Below are 18,601 nucleotides of genomic sequence, written 5' to 3'. Positions count from 1 at the left end.
TTAAATTTACAAGTGGCAGGAAAAGTTTTGAAAAATGTGAAATACCTCAGTCTGACCTTCATGGGCACTGGTCTCATGAGTAACTCGAATGGCCTGTAATAAGAATATAAAGTATTAACAGGAAAAAATGACTATATCCAACTTTTTAAATGAAAACAACAATGCTCAATTTTAACATCTAAAGCCTTGTTAAGAAACAACAAATTGGAGGAGATTTTTGGAACAGTTTAACACTAAATATTTAAGAATGATTTCTGAGTAAGCAAATGAATTGCTGTGCTTTCCAACCCACAAATCTCTGAAACCTTAGGAAACTGGGTATCTGCTTATTTGTAATTGCCAGGGGTAAGTGGGAGTCATTTACCTTATTTAATTGCTGGAACTAACATTTAACACTTTATTCAACTGAGACTAGAATAAAGTAAGCATCTCACAGATAGAGACTGAAGAAGCTTAGCTCATCTGTTTCTCCAGGTTACATGCTATTCTGCAGCTCTGGCTGTATTTATGTTTAATCATGCAGCTTCAGTCAGCACTTGAGAAATGTGAAGCAAAAGGCACGCATTTATCAGAAGCTAGAGATTTTAGGTTCCTGAACTTAAAAAAAAAAAAAAAAAATGCTCTTATAATACCCACTATTAACAAAGATGAAGAGAAATAGTCAAAGTAAACTACGGGTGAAAGTACCTTTATGAATGGCAATTTGGCAATAAGAATCAAAGCTTTAAAAACATGCAAACTATTTGGTCCAGCAATTTCTCTTCGAGGTGTTTATATATTTACATATAACTGTACATAATTATATATAACTAATGATATTTGCAAAGACTTAGCTACAATGATATATACCCTGTAGTATTTTTTCAAATGGTGGAAAAAAGGGGAAAATATTAAATTTCTGACAATAATTTATTGGTGAAATAAAATACTACACTATGGAAAGCTAGGCAGCCATTAAATGATGATGTCAAATATATACTTACTGGTATGTAATATGTTTGTGATAAGTTAGGTGAAAAAAGCAAGTTATAAAACAATATTACAGTGTGATCAAATTTTTGTTTCAAAAAATTGTGTATACAATTATATACTCCCTATTAAAAATATAAATGATGGCTACCTCTCATTGGTGGGATTACTGGTGACTTCTATGTTGTTCATTTTATTTTTATGTAAAGTAAAGACATTCTATGAGATCAGCAGGTTTTTTAAAGAAAAAAACAACTTAAAATAATCAAAGTATATTAGAATGCTAAAAACAACATAATCAAGTCAATGGATTTATTGGGCACAAACTCCGCCTAACACATTGTTCTAGCCAAATAATTTGTACACTATACTGTTTCTAATTTCAAAGCACTTACAGTCTACTTAATAATGTCATTAAAAGGTAAAAAGCCTTCAAAAGAAAAACAGATTTCAAATAGAATAAAATGTAAATACCAATCTCAATTCTGTGAAATGGTACAATCATTTAAAACGTCTTAGACTATGTGGCCTGTGTCCTCACACATGCAAAAATATTACACTGATAAAATAGCTAGAGAATATTCTAACATCTACCTTTAAACCTTTGTTTTTTCCATTGGTCTTCAGCCTTGTTCCAAATTCCCAGTGAAAGACACACAGGGTATTGCCAAGCATATATTTATTATAGGGAGGGAATGGTAAGGAACAGTCAATCGTAAGATATTTTATAAACTGTTAAATCAAATTGCCTTTTTTCTCTCATTCAGCTCTGGACGTAGAAAAGAAGTGGCAATTTATCAACATTTATGGATATTTCAGATAATGTTACAAAAGTACAAAAGGCCTGTTTTAATGGATACAACAAAAATCCATAATTGCATAAAATACAGTTTCAAGACAAACCCCCAAACACAATCTACAATCCCAGAGAATTTTGCCCACGCATGAGATCAAGACAGAAAAAGGTACCGACGTCATAGTTCTCCAGGTATCTGGCTCGTTCTTCAGGGCTCATTGACGCAGACTCCTCCAGGAATTTTTTCAAGGTTGATCCAGATTCTGAGAATATTAAAGATGATAAAATTGAAAAGGCTTGATATCTCAAAGAGACTGAGATATGAAAATACTAGAAGCATGCTAACTACTTCTCAGGTAAAACCCTTTCACTGGTAAGTTAGGAATATAAGAATATTGGGATAAATGATAGGGCTTAAGTTATCTGTTTGTTAAACCTGGGGAGGATTAATATTTCCCCTAATAGTATATACATTCTCATTATAAAAGAAAGAAGGGAGGAAAAACTTTATTTGATACTTCGAAAGAAAGAACTAGAACACCACCTACTGCTCAATAAGTTAACTTATAACTTAAGGAGGGGGAAGATAGCAGTAACGAAAAATTATTTACCAAAGTGCATCTTGTCTTTATTGTTGGCAATAGCATGGATTAGTCCAATTGTTCCACAGGCATTGCTGATGGTTTGCTTCATGAAATATACTGATGATGTAACATCTTGCCCCTGAGATTTTATTTTTTCCTCTTCTTCTGTTCTGAATATTTCATACTATCCAAAAAAAAATCAATAGTCTACATGTGAAAATAATACATTAAAAAGGACTTAAATGTAAATCTGGAAAAACTCTAAATATACATCAATGGGGATTTGGTTAACATGGCATATCTGAATGAAATACTATAAAACATTTTAAAAAGAATAAAATAGATTTACATATTCTGACTTAGAAATCTGTCCATGATTATAGAGTGGTTACAGGCCAGTATATATTAATATGATTCTCATTTATGTTTTAAAAATATTTACTTTATATATGCATTGAAAAGTGTTAAAGGATATAGAAAAACTTAACAGATAAGAGATAAGAGATAAGAGATCAGGGATAAGAGATTACTGGAGGATTTTTACTTTCTATTTTTCACATTTCTATACTGTTATATCATATTATATTAACAAAATTCACACTATATTTATAAGCATATGATATTCGTAACATTCACCATTATCTATAACAACTGATTGTAAAAACAATATGGTACAATAATGTCAAAAGTGTGGGCTCTACATCTGATTGCCTGAACCCACAACCTGGCTCTGCCATTATTAGCTGTGCAACTCCAACAAGTTACTTAATGTCTCTGTGCCTCATTTTCCCAATTGTAAAAAGCGTTAAAAATAATGAGGTTAAAAAATGGGTGGGGAGAGAAATTAACACAACATTGTAAAGCAACTATACCTGAATAAAATAAATTTTTTAAAAAATGAGTGAGGATGGGGACTTCCCTGGTGGTCCAGTGGCTAAGACTCCGTGCTCCCCAATGCAGGGGGCCCAGGTTCGATTCCTGGTCAGGGAACTAGATCCCGCGTGCCACGACTAAGAGCCGGTGCGGCCAAAGTAAATAAATTATTTAATTAAATAAATTAAAAAAAAAAAAAGTGAGGAGAAGGAAGAGAGTAGGAAGATGATTTTATTGTTTTGTTTATTGTTTTCCTATAATTTTCAGATTCCGGTAGAGTAGGGAGCCCTACTATAGCCCACAGGCTACAGGCCAAACCTGGCCCAGTGTCTGGTTTCGTAAGTAAAGTTTTATTTTTGTATTGTCTATGGCTGATTTCACACTAAAAGGCAAAGTTGAGTAGTTATAACAGAGACTATCGGGCCTGCAAAGGTGAAAATATTTACTAGCTGACCCTTCACAGAAAGAGTCTGCTGACCCCTGCGATAAAAGAAACAAATGATGTCTATTTGAAACCCATAATTAAGGAACTGCTTTTAACAACAAAACGTACCTGTGCCTGAAAAAATATTTTTTATGAATGTGCTCCTAAATCAAATTTTTACTTTTTTAATGTTTTACTATTTTTTTATTGGAGTATAGTTGATTTACAATGTTGCGTTAGTTTCTGCTGTACAGCAAAGTGAACCAGTTGTACATATACATATATCCAAAATCAAATTTGTAAATATTTTCAGAATAAATTCTGAACCATTAATTCATTCATATAAGTTCAACTGACAAGAACTGAAAAGTTCAATATAGTAAGGTCTTGGGCTGAAATGTTTTGTACAGTCCTAGAGTTTAGTTTGTTATTGTTGTTGCTTAATATCAATGTTCCTTGGTGACAAAGCAAAAGAGTTTGAAGTTATCAAAAAGTTATCATAAAGTTATCAAAAAGTTTGATAACTTCTCAAGATTTAAGGTTTAGAAAAAAAATCCTAACATGATTCAGAGCAAGTATAGGAAAAAGGAAAGTGACTATGTGTTTTCACTGTGGTCTGCCATAATTAAAGACAACAAAAATATCAGAGAGAAATAAATTAATAGCATAAAGCACATTTAAAACACTGTAACTGACTTTATTTAAAAGATAATGAGGTATCCATAACAATTCTTTTGCTATTAGTATGCTGAAGCCATTCACAACTACATAATCAGTTTCTAAATTAGAACTCAGAAGACTGAAACACTTTATATCGCCTAAACCATCCACTAGATATCCTTTGAGTGATTTTTATTATGTCACTTATGAGCTGAAATAGGGACCGACCAAATTGTAAGAGATATCAAAAAGTGGCAGATGCCACTATATTTTCTACTTATATAAGTAAGTATAAATACTCATTCCTCACATCTTCCCATTTACTTCATTTTTTACAATGCTGAGTTCATCCTATTATTTCTAAGTTTAAAAATAAAAATCAGAAAGACACAGACTCAAAACTGTTTTAAAATGGCTCCATAATACATATAGCTATAAGATATCATTCTAGAAGGCCTGAAATATGGAGATTTGAATTTAGATACAGAGAGCTAAGAATAGCTATTTATAATCCCCAACATATCCTAAATCTGCCAATTAAATTGTATTTAAGCTTAACGATTCGCACCCAAATCAAGTTTATTCTGAAAATAATGTAACCCATGTCATTAGTTACATCTACCTCCTTAAAACAAAGATTTCTTTATGTAGATATTGAAAACATTTACATATTTTATATATTAAAATTTTGAATATTCTTTATTCATATATCTTCTAAGACAGATTTAAGATTATCCTAGTACTTAACATTTCTAAAGTATACACATCAAATTGTGATTAAATGTCACATCAAAACAGTTGAGGCAAACTAGCCATATTTTATAAAAAAAAAAAAAAAAAAAAAAAACTACCAGAGTTTAAAAGACTCAGGGCTTCTCTGTCAATCTACAAATCAAATTCTAAAAACATCTTTTTAATAAAACTAGATTTTTAGGATGTCCCCACTGTCTAGATTTCCTCATTTTATGCAAGAAGGGGGTCATCTGTTCTTAATTCATAGGTTTAATTCAACACTGAAAGAGAACTGTGCATTTACTGGAAACTATATCTTACTTAACAATTACCTTTTCTGTAATAGGGAAGAGAAGTAACACTGCACACACTGGTCTTGGTACCATGCTGAGGAGTTCAGGATCCATTCCATATACATCAACAAACTGCCAGTTAGGATGTAGACCTAATTGTTTGAGAAACTGGTAAAAGGGGGAAAAAAACCAGTTTAGTGTTAACAGGGAAATAATGTGCATGTACTGTATATCTGATACATAAAAGGGAATGGAAGGTACAAATATTACTGATGTTCAGTAAGAATGAAGTAAAGCAGGTTTTCCATGAATAAGGTAGGAAGAGATAGCAATTTATTTACATCAGTTAACAAACATTTAAAATTTACAACATATTAAGCAAAAACTCCTTTTTTCAAAATCCATTACTTTGGGATTGAACATAATAAGTCAGGACTTCACCGAACATATACAAGTGGCTTGGTTGATATCTTAAACTCATTCCCAACATTGGATTTTTAAGGAAATGCATCTAAGTTCTAGTACATAAAGAATTATTTTAGTAGTAAATCAGCATAGTTTATCCTAATTATCAAAAATGATGACTGAGGTTTAAAGGTAGATGATAGGTCGATATCACAAGTTTTATCAATGAGCAAAGAGTGTATAAGGCCAAAAAAGCCCAAGCAACTTGTGTGAACATCAGGAAATGCTTGATACAAAAAGTAACCTGGGGCTTCCCTGGTGGTCCAGGGGGTAAGACTCCGTGCTCCCAATGCAGGGGGCCTGGGTTCGATCCCTGATCAGGGAACTAGATCCCGCACGCATGCCGCAACTAAGAGTTCACATGCCACAACTAAGAGTCCACATGCCGCAACTAAGTCCAGGTGCAGCCAAAATACATAAATAAATAATAAATAAGTATTTTTTAAAATAATTATATAAAAAATAAAGTAACCTGCTGGCTTCCTGACTTTCAGTACACAATGAAACCTACTCAGCTTCACTGTCTCTCCTACATATAGCAAAAAAAAACTGTAACAAAAGAGCAGCGGTTTTTTCAAACTCTTAAGAATTCATAGGGAAATAAAATATCAGACCCTAATCTATTGCAGAGAGAAAAGGAAAAAAGAACATAATAATAAGAATGATATCAATTTCACAATAAACTCAATAAATGCCTGTATTGAAGGAAATTGACGGTTTTAAAAAGTTCACCATCACAAAATAAATTTTACATGATACAAATAAAGGAGCAGAGGAAACAAAAAACATACTAAAAACGCATCATTATACCTTACTTCGAAAATACATTATAGTATCTACTGGTCTAACATTATCTGAGATTTAAAAATAAAAAGGTGCCTTGGGTATTTCTCCCTGAAGAACGATCACACATACTTAGATCATCAAATGACATCTTGCAAAACCAATGGAAGCCATGCCCTATTACATAAACAGTGTTATTCATCTCACAGTCAGGTTCTACAAGACAAGACCTTCCTGATTAAAGGACCACTCTCCACATTCCTCCAATTCTCTGCCTGTAGAAAAAACACTACTTACTGATAGTATGGTTGGTCAAAAATAAGGTCTTAGATACATTTAATAAGATATACTCTGAATTAAAAAACTTCTCTTGGCAGAATGTGCTCAAAATCCATAGGTTCATCAAGTCACATGCTCTGCAACAGTCTGGGGCCACAGAAATCAATGGACTTCTCTAGTTAATACCTATTCTTCATCTGATTCCTATTAATGATTCCAGACTTTAATAATGTTCAATGAAGTATTCCAAACTACTTCCCTCTCCCGTCTCCACTTTCTCTGAAATTCTTAGTCTATGCCCTCCTCAATATTCAATTCTATCTAGAAACTAGAAAAGGACTAAAATTGACTGCAAAGCCAAAGGAAGGAACTGTGTCTTACTCATCTTTTTATTCCCACTGCCTAGCACTGTACTGGTCAAACCATAGACACTCAAGTTCTATTTGCTGAACGTGCAAGAAATTTGTTGAATCTGACGAAGATTGTATCTCTATCTTAATAGATAATCTAGCCATCTGTATGTCTACACATGTCTGTTAAGCTATGTTTATAATGAATATTTTATATATACTTTTTATTTGTGCCAAGTTAAAGAGGTAGGAAAGATACGTTTGGCTTCTAATCTAAAACCAGGCATTTATTTTATCAACTCCAAATACTCCAAACAGTACCTGCACAGGACTGACAGCTCTAAAAGGCATACTGTCAAGGAAAAGTATCATAAACCCTGATAAAAGAATTTAGGGCTTCCCTGGTGGCGCAGTGGTTGAGAATCTGCCTGCCAATGCAGGGGACACGGGTTCGAGCCCTGGTCTGGGAAGATCCCACATGCCGCGGAGCAACTGGGCCCGTGAGCCACAACTACTGAGCCTGCGCGTCTGGAGCCTGTGCTCCGCAACAAGAGAGGCCGCGATAGTGAGAGGCCCGCGCACCGCGATGAAGAGTGGCCCCCGCTTGCCGCAACTAGAGAAAGCCCTCGCACAGAAACAGAAACGAAGACCCAACACAGCCAAAAATTAAAATAAATAAATAAATAATTAATTAAAAAAAAAAAAAGAATTTAAATTTATTTGTTAATATTATGTACCCCCAATAGCCATATTGCTATAAAGTTATAAAACAAGAGGTACATGTAACAGAATAATTTTTACATCTGTGCTGCAAACTGAAAGTAACAGTTAAACATTTTAGTGAAAAAACAGTCTGGAGAAAATTGGCAAATTACCTTGAAGTTGTAAACTTATTCCATGTCAGCCAAAGCTAAAGAGTATAAAAATTACCAAGCTCCAAAGGCAGCAGTTGTAGCGAGAGTGATTAGTATCAAACTGAGGACACATCAATGATTAAATAGAAGATTAAATTAAATATATAAAAATGATTAAAATTTAACTGGAATCATACTTTTCCTCAACTTTTTACTCATATAGCCAATCCAATAAGATTGATAAAAAGACGTTCAATTTAACTAATATCTATTAAGTACATCGATGCAACCTCTGACTCCAGATTGTTATGGGTCAGACTCACACAGGAAGTCATCATATGCATAGAAAGAATAAAAGAGGCTACTACCTCTGGGCTTCGGAGAAAAGGTGAGGAAGAAAGTCTCCAACTTTTACCTCTCACTTTTTTTTTAAATAACGAAGGTATTCTATTTTTATAATTAAAGGAAAAAAAAGAACCTATGTGCATTTGTGATGATCATAATCAAATAGAGAAAGATTAAAAAGAAATTCTCTAAAATATTAAATATTAATAGTAGTTAGCTTGGATGGTGTGGAACTCAACTTTTTATTTTCCAGTGTTTTTAAAAAGTGTTATTTTTACAATAGATGTAGTTTCAAAGATACAAATCTACAGAACTGATACGCATGTATTTTCTTTAAATTTACAAAACTGGGATAAAACATAATGCCAGTTTTAAAACTATTCCAAAAAAATCTCTCCAGATAACTCACAAAGTATTCTATATAGTATAGGCACTTGCAAAGCCATCTCTACACAATTAGAAGCATCCTGTTTGCATCAAATATAATAAAGGGATTTATAACCTTTAATATCTGTCTTCAGGCTTTTTTAAACATTGGGTAATAAAATAACCAAAAATTCTGACTGACTAGCTCACTAAATTTTTATAATGCCACTAACGTTTGGCCTATCAAGAAAAACAATTAGTAAATTAGAATATGTGCCCAAAAAAGATCCTTGGTTAACTTATCCTTTTCATTCTATAGTCCAAAGAGAAAATTTCCACCAGATACAGAATATATTAATTTATTTGTAAATATTTTAAAACAGTATCTTGTATCAGAAACTATGCTAGGAACTTTAATGCACTTCACCTTTACTGCAAAGGAGGTTTTATTATTACATCCTTTCACCAATGAGAAAACTGAGCCTGGGAGGTTCTGTGACTTTTCAAGGTCATGCTGCCAGAACCCACATGCAAAGCTCTGGATGTTCTGGTGCTTATTTACTTGTTTCTCACTGCTGAAAGTATCTTTTTGTACTTTGTTCTCTAATTTTAGCCACAATGAACTCTTCAAGTTCTCAAAGGGTCGATAACCATCTCTTACCTTGCTTTTGCACACAAACTGGACTTCTCTCTATCTGAAAAACTGGTAGCCTCTCCCCTCATTTTTAATGAATTCCTCCTCATTCTTTAGGTGATAGTCAAATAACAAAAAGCCTGATTACATAAATTTAAAAAAACAGAAAAATTAAATCTACCTTCCTTTCAAATTTGTTCTTAAGTCACTTGCTCCGGTCTTTAATGGCCAGCTCAGGACTGCAATAGATTCTGCCTTGTTACTAATTTACTAACGATTTGGGTTATGACAGAAATTATACTTATCTAGTAATTGCTTGATATCACTACTAGTAAAAGTATACTAGTAGTAATTCCTAGATGCAGAACTAGGAAAATAACTAATAGTTAAATGAGAAAACAATGGTTTTTAAAGTCTGGAAACCAGCCAAATGAATTTTAATAGCTATTTAGTAAACAAACAAAAATGAAATTACTTAAGTACAGAATGGGGAAATACTAAAAACATTTTATGTAGGGACCAAGAAAAAAAGGAGTTTGCTTTACTGCAGGCTCAATAGGGACTACACAATTGTCAACGTAAGTGATGCAATGCTGATCTGCTTTAAAAGTTGTATTACTCAGGATAATTTAGTAACACACTATTTCAACACAGATTATTCAGAGTGGAATATGATATCAGCTCTGGCAGGCCTATTTTATGAACGATGACAACAAACAAAATCAGGCTCAAAGAAAGGTCACCAGGGGGCTTCCCTGGTGGCGCAGTGATTGAGAATCTGCCTGCCAATGCAGGGGACACGGGCTCGAGCCCTGGTCTGGGAAGATCCCACATGCCGCGGAGCAACTGGGCCCGTGAGCCACAACTACTGAGCCTGCGCGTCTGGAGCCTGTGCTCCGCAACATGAGAGGCCGCGATAGTGAGAGGCCCGCGCACCGCGATGAAGAGTGGCCCCCGCTTGCCGCAACTGGAGAAAGCCCTCGCACAGAAACGAAGACCCAACACAGCCATAAATAAATAAGTAAATAAAGAGGATGCATTTCAAATAGTAAAAAAAAAAAAGTTTAAAAAAAAAATAAAGGTCACCGGGAATGATAAGGTTTTGGAAGATACCACAGCTGGAGGATCTGGGCATGTTCGAAGAAAACTTAAATTATTATCATCCTTTTCCCCCAGTATTTCTAGTAATATCATGAAGAAGCAATTAGATTTACTCTATATGGTTTCAATGGGAGGATGACAGACAACTGGAGGAAGTTACAGGAAAGCAGATTTTGTTTCAATATAAAGAAATATAATTCTTCTAATTATACATTATTCTCATGATAATAAAAAACTAAATCACTTTATGAGATAGAATACTGCTCACTGAAATATTCAAGCAAAAGATTCATGACCACATTAAAGGTAATTTTAAGAAAGATTTTCTGGAGCGTGAAAGGAGCTATATAAAATTTATTCATTCTTCTATTCAATAACTATTTGTTGAGAGCCCCCTATGGGCCAGGCACCATTTTTAGTACTTCAGACTTGTCCTTGTTCTCACAGAACTTACATTCTAGTGGTAGGATACACAGAATAAACAAGTGAACACATAAACAAGATAATTTCACAAGGTGGTTAAGTATTATGAAGAAAAGAAAACGAGACATGATGTCAGTGTAGATTCAGGGCCGGTGGTGGGAAAAGGAAGGAACATTACCTGCATAATCAGGACAGACTCACTGAGGAGAGGACTTTAAGACACAAATGACAAGACCCAGCCATGAAACAACCCAGATCAGAATGATTCAAGCAAAGGATGAGCTAGTACAAAGACTGAAGCAGGAACAGGACTGGCATTCAAAGACTGCAGCCCAGCAAAAGTGGGAGGCAGGCAGTACCTCCCCATCAGGCCACAGTAAGCAGCCTGAAGTGCATTCTAAGGACAAGCAATGGAAGGCTGTTTTGTGTTTTGAGTGTTTTAAGCAGGGAAACACAAGACGTGCATTTGCATTTTTATAAAACCTCCTTGGGTATATATTGAGAATATATTTTAGGGAGGTAAAGGGAGAAGCAGAAAAACTAGTTAGGAAGCTACTGCAGTTGTCCAAGCTAAGGATGATGGTGGCTTGGGACGTAGCGGTAGAAATGAACAGAATGGCCAGATTTGGGATAGATTCTGAAAGAAGAGTCTACTAGAGTTGCAGATCATTGGATCTGAGAGGTTAGGGAAAGAAAAATATTAAAAACAGCTAACTTCATAGAGTGCATGCTTTGTTCTATACATTGTTATACATAAGTTACATGTAGCAATTTATTTAATCCTTACAACAATTTTATAGGATTAGGAGGGGTTATGAGAAACTAAGAAACTGAGGTACAAAGAGGCTAGGTAACTGCCTATGGTCTCAGAGCAGAGATTCAAACCCAAGAAATTAAAGCAGTACAAGAATGGCCTCTCCAAACTAGCATAGTTGTGAAGAATTAATGACATTGACTTGGGCACTGTATAAATGGTGGTACCCTTAAAAGACTGGGGAAGTGGATTTGCAGGAGAAATGAGAGGATGTAAAGCCAGATTTCTTTTTCAGCCATGTTAAATTTGAGATATCTGTAAGACATCCAAATGGAGATATATTGTAAAAGCGGTAGCTGAATATAGTAGTTTCCAATTCTGTAGAGAAGTCAGGACTTGGAGGAACACAGGATCAAATAGGTGACAACTGACAGCACTAATGCTATACAACAGAAAATATAAAAAGATTAGCAGTGTAGGACAAAGTTCTGAGGAACACCTTAGTAATTGGAAGGGAAATGATCCAGCAAAGGCAAATCTAAGAAGCAGTCAGAGAAACAGGAGGAAAACCAGAATTATCACAGCAGCCAAGAAAAGATAATGTTTCAAGAGGGATGGAGTGGGCTACTCTTCCAAACGTTGCTGAGAGATCAAGAAAATGGTGACAGAAAAGTGAACGCTGGATCTGGCAAAGTCGTGATTAGTAAACTTGAGAAAAGTAGTTACTGTGAAATGGTGAGGATAGAAGCAAACTAGATGCGAGTGAATACAGGAAAAAAAAAACGCTGATAAGAAAGTAGCAAGAGCGTCTATGGACAATTCTTTGTGAAAATTTACAAAGAAGGGAAACAGAGAGGAGGTAGTAGAGGAGGGCAGGGTAACAAGGGTGTTTTTCCCAAGATGGGAAACACTAACTAACAAATGTTTGTATGTTCATGGCAATAATTTAGCAGATGACTTCTAAATCTTTTTCCAACACTAAGCAACTAAATACAATAATTATGTTAAATTTCTTTTCCTTCAGCCAGAAAATATTTTGCCTGTTCAATAAAATCCACAATTAGGAATATTTCTAGGGAATTTCCACATCAGAAATGGGTGGCTCTAAAACACAATATTTAAAATTATATAATGTGGCTGTGCAATATTCAAATCACAAAACATAATCAAGATGAAAATCTAGTGTGGTCATAAAAAGAAATTCTATGATTGCCCACATCACAAAATGTTCTTTTTAAAAAAAGTTATAACTCCTGATGCTTAATTACCTGTACCTTTCCATCAGCTACAAGCTGCTATTACCTACCCCCTTAAATGCATATGTAAATAAAATGGAGCTTCAATTTTTAAAATAATTTTTTCTATCATTTAACTGATTTTATTCTAGGTAAGTCCTACCTATAGCAAGACAAAATATCCTGAGAAGGCAGTGACAGCATATGAACCAACAAAAGAAGTCACTACTTACCACATCTACTGAGACATACGGTTACTAGTTAACGTCTAACAGTTACTAACAATCTTCATATAGTAGACGTGTGGTAATCATTCTTATACAAACTAGGCATTGTTAGAGCATTAAACAGTGTGTGCTCATACTGAGTATAATGACACATGCAACCAACAAATGGTAACAGAGTGAAATCAAGACAAGTAAAAGGCCTATGATTCCATTCAACTGAGGAAAGAAGAGAAGGTGGGGATGGATATTGTTGTTGGGATTAATCTGTGGCTTAATTTATAAATTTTCCAAATTCTGAGTGAGTTCTCAGTTCTCAGTTCTGCCACTAACATAAAGAGAATAAAGAAACAACTACAAAGATTTTGGTTAGAACTGATTACTTCTTAGATACTTGTCCATTCTCCCACTAAATATACATTACTTCTTTAAAAAATAAATTTAAAGGGGTAGGATAGGGAGGGTGGGAGACACAAGAGGGAAGAGATATGGGGATGTATGTGTATGTATAGCTGACTCACTTTGTTATAAAGCAGAAACTAACACAAAAAAAATTTTTTTAATTAAAAAAAATAAATTTAAAACAAACTTAACCACACCAAAGCATGCCAAAAATAGTGTATAATCATATACTAATAATATCTTTTCTCTGTTTATGTCACCACAGAATGGCCTCCTGTCACCATCCAACCTAGTATGTTTTCCCTGATGGTCTTCATCACTGTACCATTAATTTTCTCCACTGCACTTATAATAATTGCTAACTATTTGTTTGCTTACTTGTTTATTGTCTGTCTTCCCAATGGACTGAAAAGCAGAAAACCATAAATGTTTTCATCACCAAATATAACCAGCTCCTGCTCCGATACCTGGTATTCCAAAAGGTGCCCCCCAAATATTATTTAATTGATGTGAATAAGTGAATGTGTTTTATCGTCTACCAAGATTACTTAGGAACAAAGGTTTCCAATGAGAACGTAGGTTTAGAATATAGGTTTCCAATTATATAAGCTTATATCTTATTAAAAATAATAATGGTATCATCTAAAAATGATTGTGTTTTTTAGTCTGTTGATACAGTTAATTACACTGATTGACTTTAGAATAGTGAACCAGTTTTGCAATAACAGAATAAACGGCTCTTCGTCAGGATACACTATCCTTTTTATATACTGCTGCATTCTCTTTGCAAATATTTTGTAGAGGATTTTTACATCCATGTTCATGAGGGAGAGTCTGCAGTTTTTCCTATCACGGCTTGTCTGGTAATGCTGGCCATAAAATGAGTTGAGAAGTGCCCCCCTCTTCTATGTTTATGTAGGATTGGTATTATTTCTTCCTTAAATGATCATTTCAAGAGATACAGGAAAGTCATTTAAGAAAATTCAATAGTGATCCATGATAAAAACTCTCAGCAAACTCGGAAAAGAAGGGAACTTCCTTAACCTGATATAAAAGCATCTACCAAAACCCTACACCTAACATATCTAATGATGAAAAATCAAATGTTTTCCCTCTAAGTTCCAGAACAAGACAAAGATGTCCTCTCTCTCTCCATCCTACTCAATTTTGTATTAAAGGTCCTAACTAGTTCAACAAGAAAAATAAATAAAAGGCATACAGATTGAAAAGGGAAAAATAAAAGTCTAACCACAGAGAATATGACTGTCTGTATAGAAAATCCCAAAGCATCTACCAAAAAAAGCCACTAGAGTAAGTGAATTTAGCACAGCAGCGGTACAAAGTTAACACGTAAAAATAAATTATACTTCTATACATAGCAATGGACAACTAGAAAATGAAATTTTAAAACACCATCATTTACATCATTTACAATAGCACCAAAAATCATTAAATACTTAGGTATAAATAAACAAAAAAATGTGCAAGATCGACATGCTAAAACGACAGACCACTGTTGAAAGAAATCAAAGACCCAGGTAAATGATGAGAGGTACCATCTTCATGGATTGCAAGACTCAATATTGTTATGATATTAATTTTCCCCAAAATATATCTATAGGCCTAATCATCAAAATCATACCAACATTTTTTGTGTAAGTTGACAAGCTGATTCTAAAATTTATATCGAAAGGCAAAGAAACTAAAATAGCCTAAACAATTTTGAAAAGGAATGAAGTTTGAGAATTCATACTATTTAATTTCAAGACCACAGTAATAAAACTACAGTAATCAAAACAAACACATAGATCAATAGAATAGAACAGAGCCCAGATATACGGTAAATTGATTTTTAACTAAAGTTATAAAAAAATCTGGAATTAGGTCTGAGAGAAATATGCTTCTTTCCTAGGGCACTAAATCATAAGTTGTAAATACTGACTTCTTCAGAAGGAAAATTTTTTTCTTTACAAAGCCGTCAAAATGTTTTAGGCAAAAAATGAACAACAAATGTCAAAGAGGGTAAAACAAAAGAAAGTTAATATTGATAGGAAATGCCACCTTAATAATAACATGAAAGATATATGCTGTGTTCCAAGCTTTGTTCATTACTAAATTACTAGATTACTAAAGAGACAAGAATTGAGGCAGTAATAATCATTTCAAAAGCATGTAATAAACCTGAATAAAAAAATAGTTTGCTGACAACATTAAAATAAAGCACTTCTATCTGCTTTCTTTATATAAGGAATTTTCTACAAGCTTTCAAAACTGAAAACCAATGAAGTACAGGATGAATCATTATTCCTTGGTGATGAGAAGGAAGATTTTGGGGGGGGGGAGGGGGGAGAAGTATGATAAACTAAGAGGGCAGTAAAAAGTAAAGCTGCTGTTGAGAATGAAAAACAGGAGAAGACAAAATACACCTGAGCAAATAAAAAGTTTATACCTGGTAGCACTTATTGTCCTTTTGATCGAGTGGCTGCGAGATGTTCCCTCTTCCTTCCCCACCCCGAACCTCCAACACCCAAACGAACTTAAAGGGTTGTAGCTGGCAAAGGATGACGTGGGAATTGAGCTTTCCTATGGTATAAAAGCAACTAAATTCCACTTTTAAGAAACTAGAAGAGAAAGGGGGCGTGGCGGAGAAGAGAAGTGACTCGATCGGGCGAGAGAAGATGACTGGAAGATGATTTCATGGTGCAAGTGGCGGATGAGATTACAAGGACTGGGTGGGAGACTTTACAAAGCTTGGAGTCAGGTACTGCAGGCAAATTAGTCACCTAGAAGGTATAGGGGTGGGACAATTATGGATTCGGCACTAGCAGGAGGCAAAACGAAGAGAGAAGAGGAACAGGAATACAGGGTGAACGTCCCTCAAAACCTCTGACCCAAAAAACCCAGTTAACGCTGTTGACGGCGAATGGGACCAGAGACAGCTGGGAGCATCTCCAGGACCCAGGTGGAAGAGAAGCGGCCGCAAACAGAGCACGCCCGTCTGAAGCTGAGCAAGAGGGATCCTCACGGAGTTAAATCCCAGACTCCTGGGGAGTGCAGGGGTGTAGGCGGCCAGGGAGGGCTCCCGGGTCCCAAGCGACAAGACACCTCACTCACCTGGTTGGTGACCTGAAAACGAAACAGAGAACGCGATTTAGCGACAAACTGTCCGGGACTAGAGGCGGCAGCCCGGTGCCCTCCGCCCCTGCCCGCGGCCTCAGGCCAAGACCCGAGCCACGCTCACCTCGGGATTGGCCTCCAGCGGCAGCCAGCGTTGACTCTCCATGTCCGCTCCGCCCGGCCCCTCTCCAGCTCTGACAGCCGCCGCCGCTTCCGCCCCCTTGCTCCTGACCTGGACCCGTCCAACCCTGCGCCCCGAGGGAGGGGTGCCGAGAGACGAAGAAAAGTCTAACAACACCCTAGCTCCTTTATCGCTCCCTACAGAACCACAAGTCAAGATTTCCCCTTTAAGTTAAGATACAATCGGAAGGAAAAGAATAGGAGCGAGCTTCCTATTGCAGAAGGGAAAAGAATCTCAGCTCTCTCCCCTCGCGCTTGGACTCTTCCGAGCCGATGGGACCGCTCCCGTGCCACGCATGCGCCAAGCGCGGGTCTGGGACCGCGTGCTCTCCGGCGCCTTCCAATTCCTGTAGCGTCAGCCGGAGACGCTAGGGGGCGCGCCGCTGAGTCCTGTTCGTCGAGGGAGGGACCTGGGCGCTGCCAGTCAGGAGGCCCCGCACCCAGAGGACGCCGGAGTCGTGGTCAGAAGCTCCTTTGCCAGGGTACAGAAGTGATATGTTGGCCTTGTCTGCTGTTAACAGAGTGGGGAACATTTCTATATACCTACACAGTTCCATTTGAGAAAAAATGGCAAGTACCTATTATGAATCAGAGGCTGTAACTAAGTGTTGGGTACACAAAGCTAAGCTTACAGTAGGGTAGAAGAGGTGGACAAAAGAACGAAGAATCACAATGAAGTGTGATACATGTGTGATAGTGGTAGCATGAGATTGGTGAAACTACACAAAAGGGCAGCGAACGGGGAAAGGGAGTGTCCAGAAGGCTTCCCGGAGGAGGTGGACAGCTGGAGTGAGCCCTTAAAAAAGTCGATGGTAGCCAGTCAGAGAGGAGGGTGCTCGGAAGAAGGGAAAGTGTGCACTGTGACTGCAGAGCCTGCAAGACTGAAGGGCAGTGGTTACAGACAGTGTTGGAGAGATAGGCAGGGACTGACCGGTCAAGACATCTGGGCTTCATCCTGAAAACAGCGGGGAACCGCTGAAGGATTTTAAGGAGGATTTTCATCTCTCTTTTTCATCAGGCTGTGAATTCCGTAAGGCCTGCGGCAATGTCATTTTTGAATTCCTCACATCGTTTTCCCCAAAGCCTAACCCAGTGCCTGATACATAGTAGATGCTCAATAAATATTTGAGGAGTGAATGGAATAATCAGATATGCATAAACCCCATTTTCAATAATGTGGAAAATTTGCCAGAGTGAAATGATGAGAGACTTAACTAAGGCAGTAGCGGTGACAGAGCGGCAGGAGGGGCAGGCATAGATTAAAGAGATACTGTTTGAAGGGGGTATCCCACTGCTGAGCCCGCACTGTCAATTATGACTCCAGAGATCTGACCTGGGGTAGAGTGCGTGTTAGTGCTGCACCCAAGAGAGGGAATGCAGGGAGAGGAGCAGTTAGGGAGGGAGGAAAAGATAATTACACTGAGCTTGCCTTTCTTGGGGAACTTCCAACTCTCCCACTCATGTTCTTCTGGCCACTATTCAACTTCCAAGGAATTTCCAAGACTCCCCATTCTCCTTATCTATCTGAGAGATTGTTGCTATACCACCCAACTGTGAGGTGGTAAATCTGAAATGTCCAGCTCATCATGGGCAGCCATAGTTGCATAATCACTTCAGTTGCACAGCCAGGCTGTTAGTCAGGAGAGCTAAGGGGCTGTTAGCCAGGGGTTGCCAGGGGTTGTTTTTCAAATGACTTACTGTCAGAGGAATGGCGTTGGTCCAGAACCTTGAGTTCCTGCACCGTGACTCTCCTGTTAG

General features: G+C 36.6%; 1 protein-coding gene across 1 annotated transcript in view; it reads right to left on the bottom strand.

The window, feature by feature from the left end:
• UCHL3 (ubiquitin C-terminal hydrolase L3) overlaps positions 1 to 16,899 on the bottom strand; it is a 43,634-nt gene extending 26,735 nt beyond the window's left edge. The window contains exons 1-6 of the mRNA XM_036831689.1: positions 16,788 to 16,899; positions 16,661 to 16,672; positions 5,371 to 5,499; positions 2,377 to 2,533; positions 1,943 to 2,028; positions 46 to 93 (exon numbers count right to left, since the gene is read on the bottom strand). Coding sequence (XP_036687584.1) covers positions 46 to 93; positions 1,943 to 2,028; positions 2,377 to 2,533; positions 5,371 to 5,499; positions 16,661 to 16,672; positions 16,788 to 16,829 — 474 coding nt within the window. The 5' untranslated portion in view covers positions 16,830 to 16,899. The remainder of the gene's footprint in view (positions 1 to 45; positions 94 to 1,942; positions 2,029 to 2,376; positions 2,534 to 5,370; positions 5,500 to 16,660; positions 16,673 to 16,787) is intronic.
• Between the last annotated feature and the right edge of the window lie 1,702 nt (positions 16,900 to 18,601).

This window comes from Balaenoptera musculus, chromosome 18, assembly GCF_009873245.2.
Source record: "Balaenoptera musculus isolate JJ_BM4_2016_0621 chromosome 18, mBalMus1.pri.v3, whole genome shotgun sequence".
Classification (NCBI taxonomy): domain Eukaryota; kingdom Metazoa; phylum Chordata; class Mammalia; order Artiodactyla; family Balaenopteridae; genus Balaenoptera; species Balaenoptera musculus.
The sequence above is the reverse complement of the archived record's forward strand: the minus strand, read 5'-3'. Positions and strand labels throughout refer to the sequence as shown.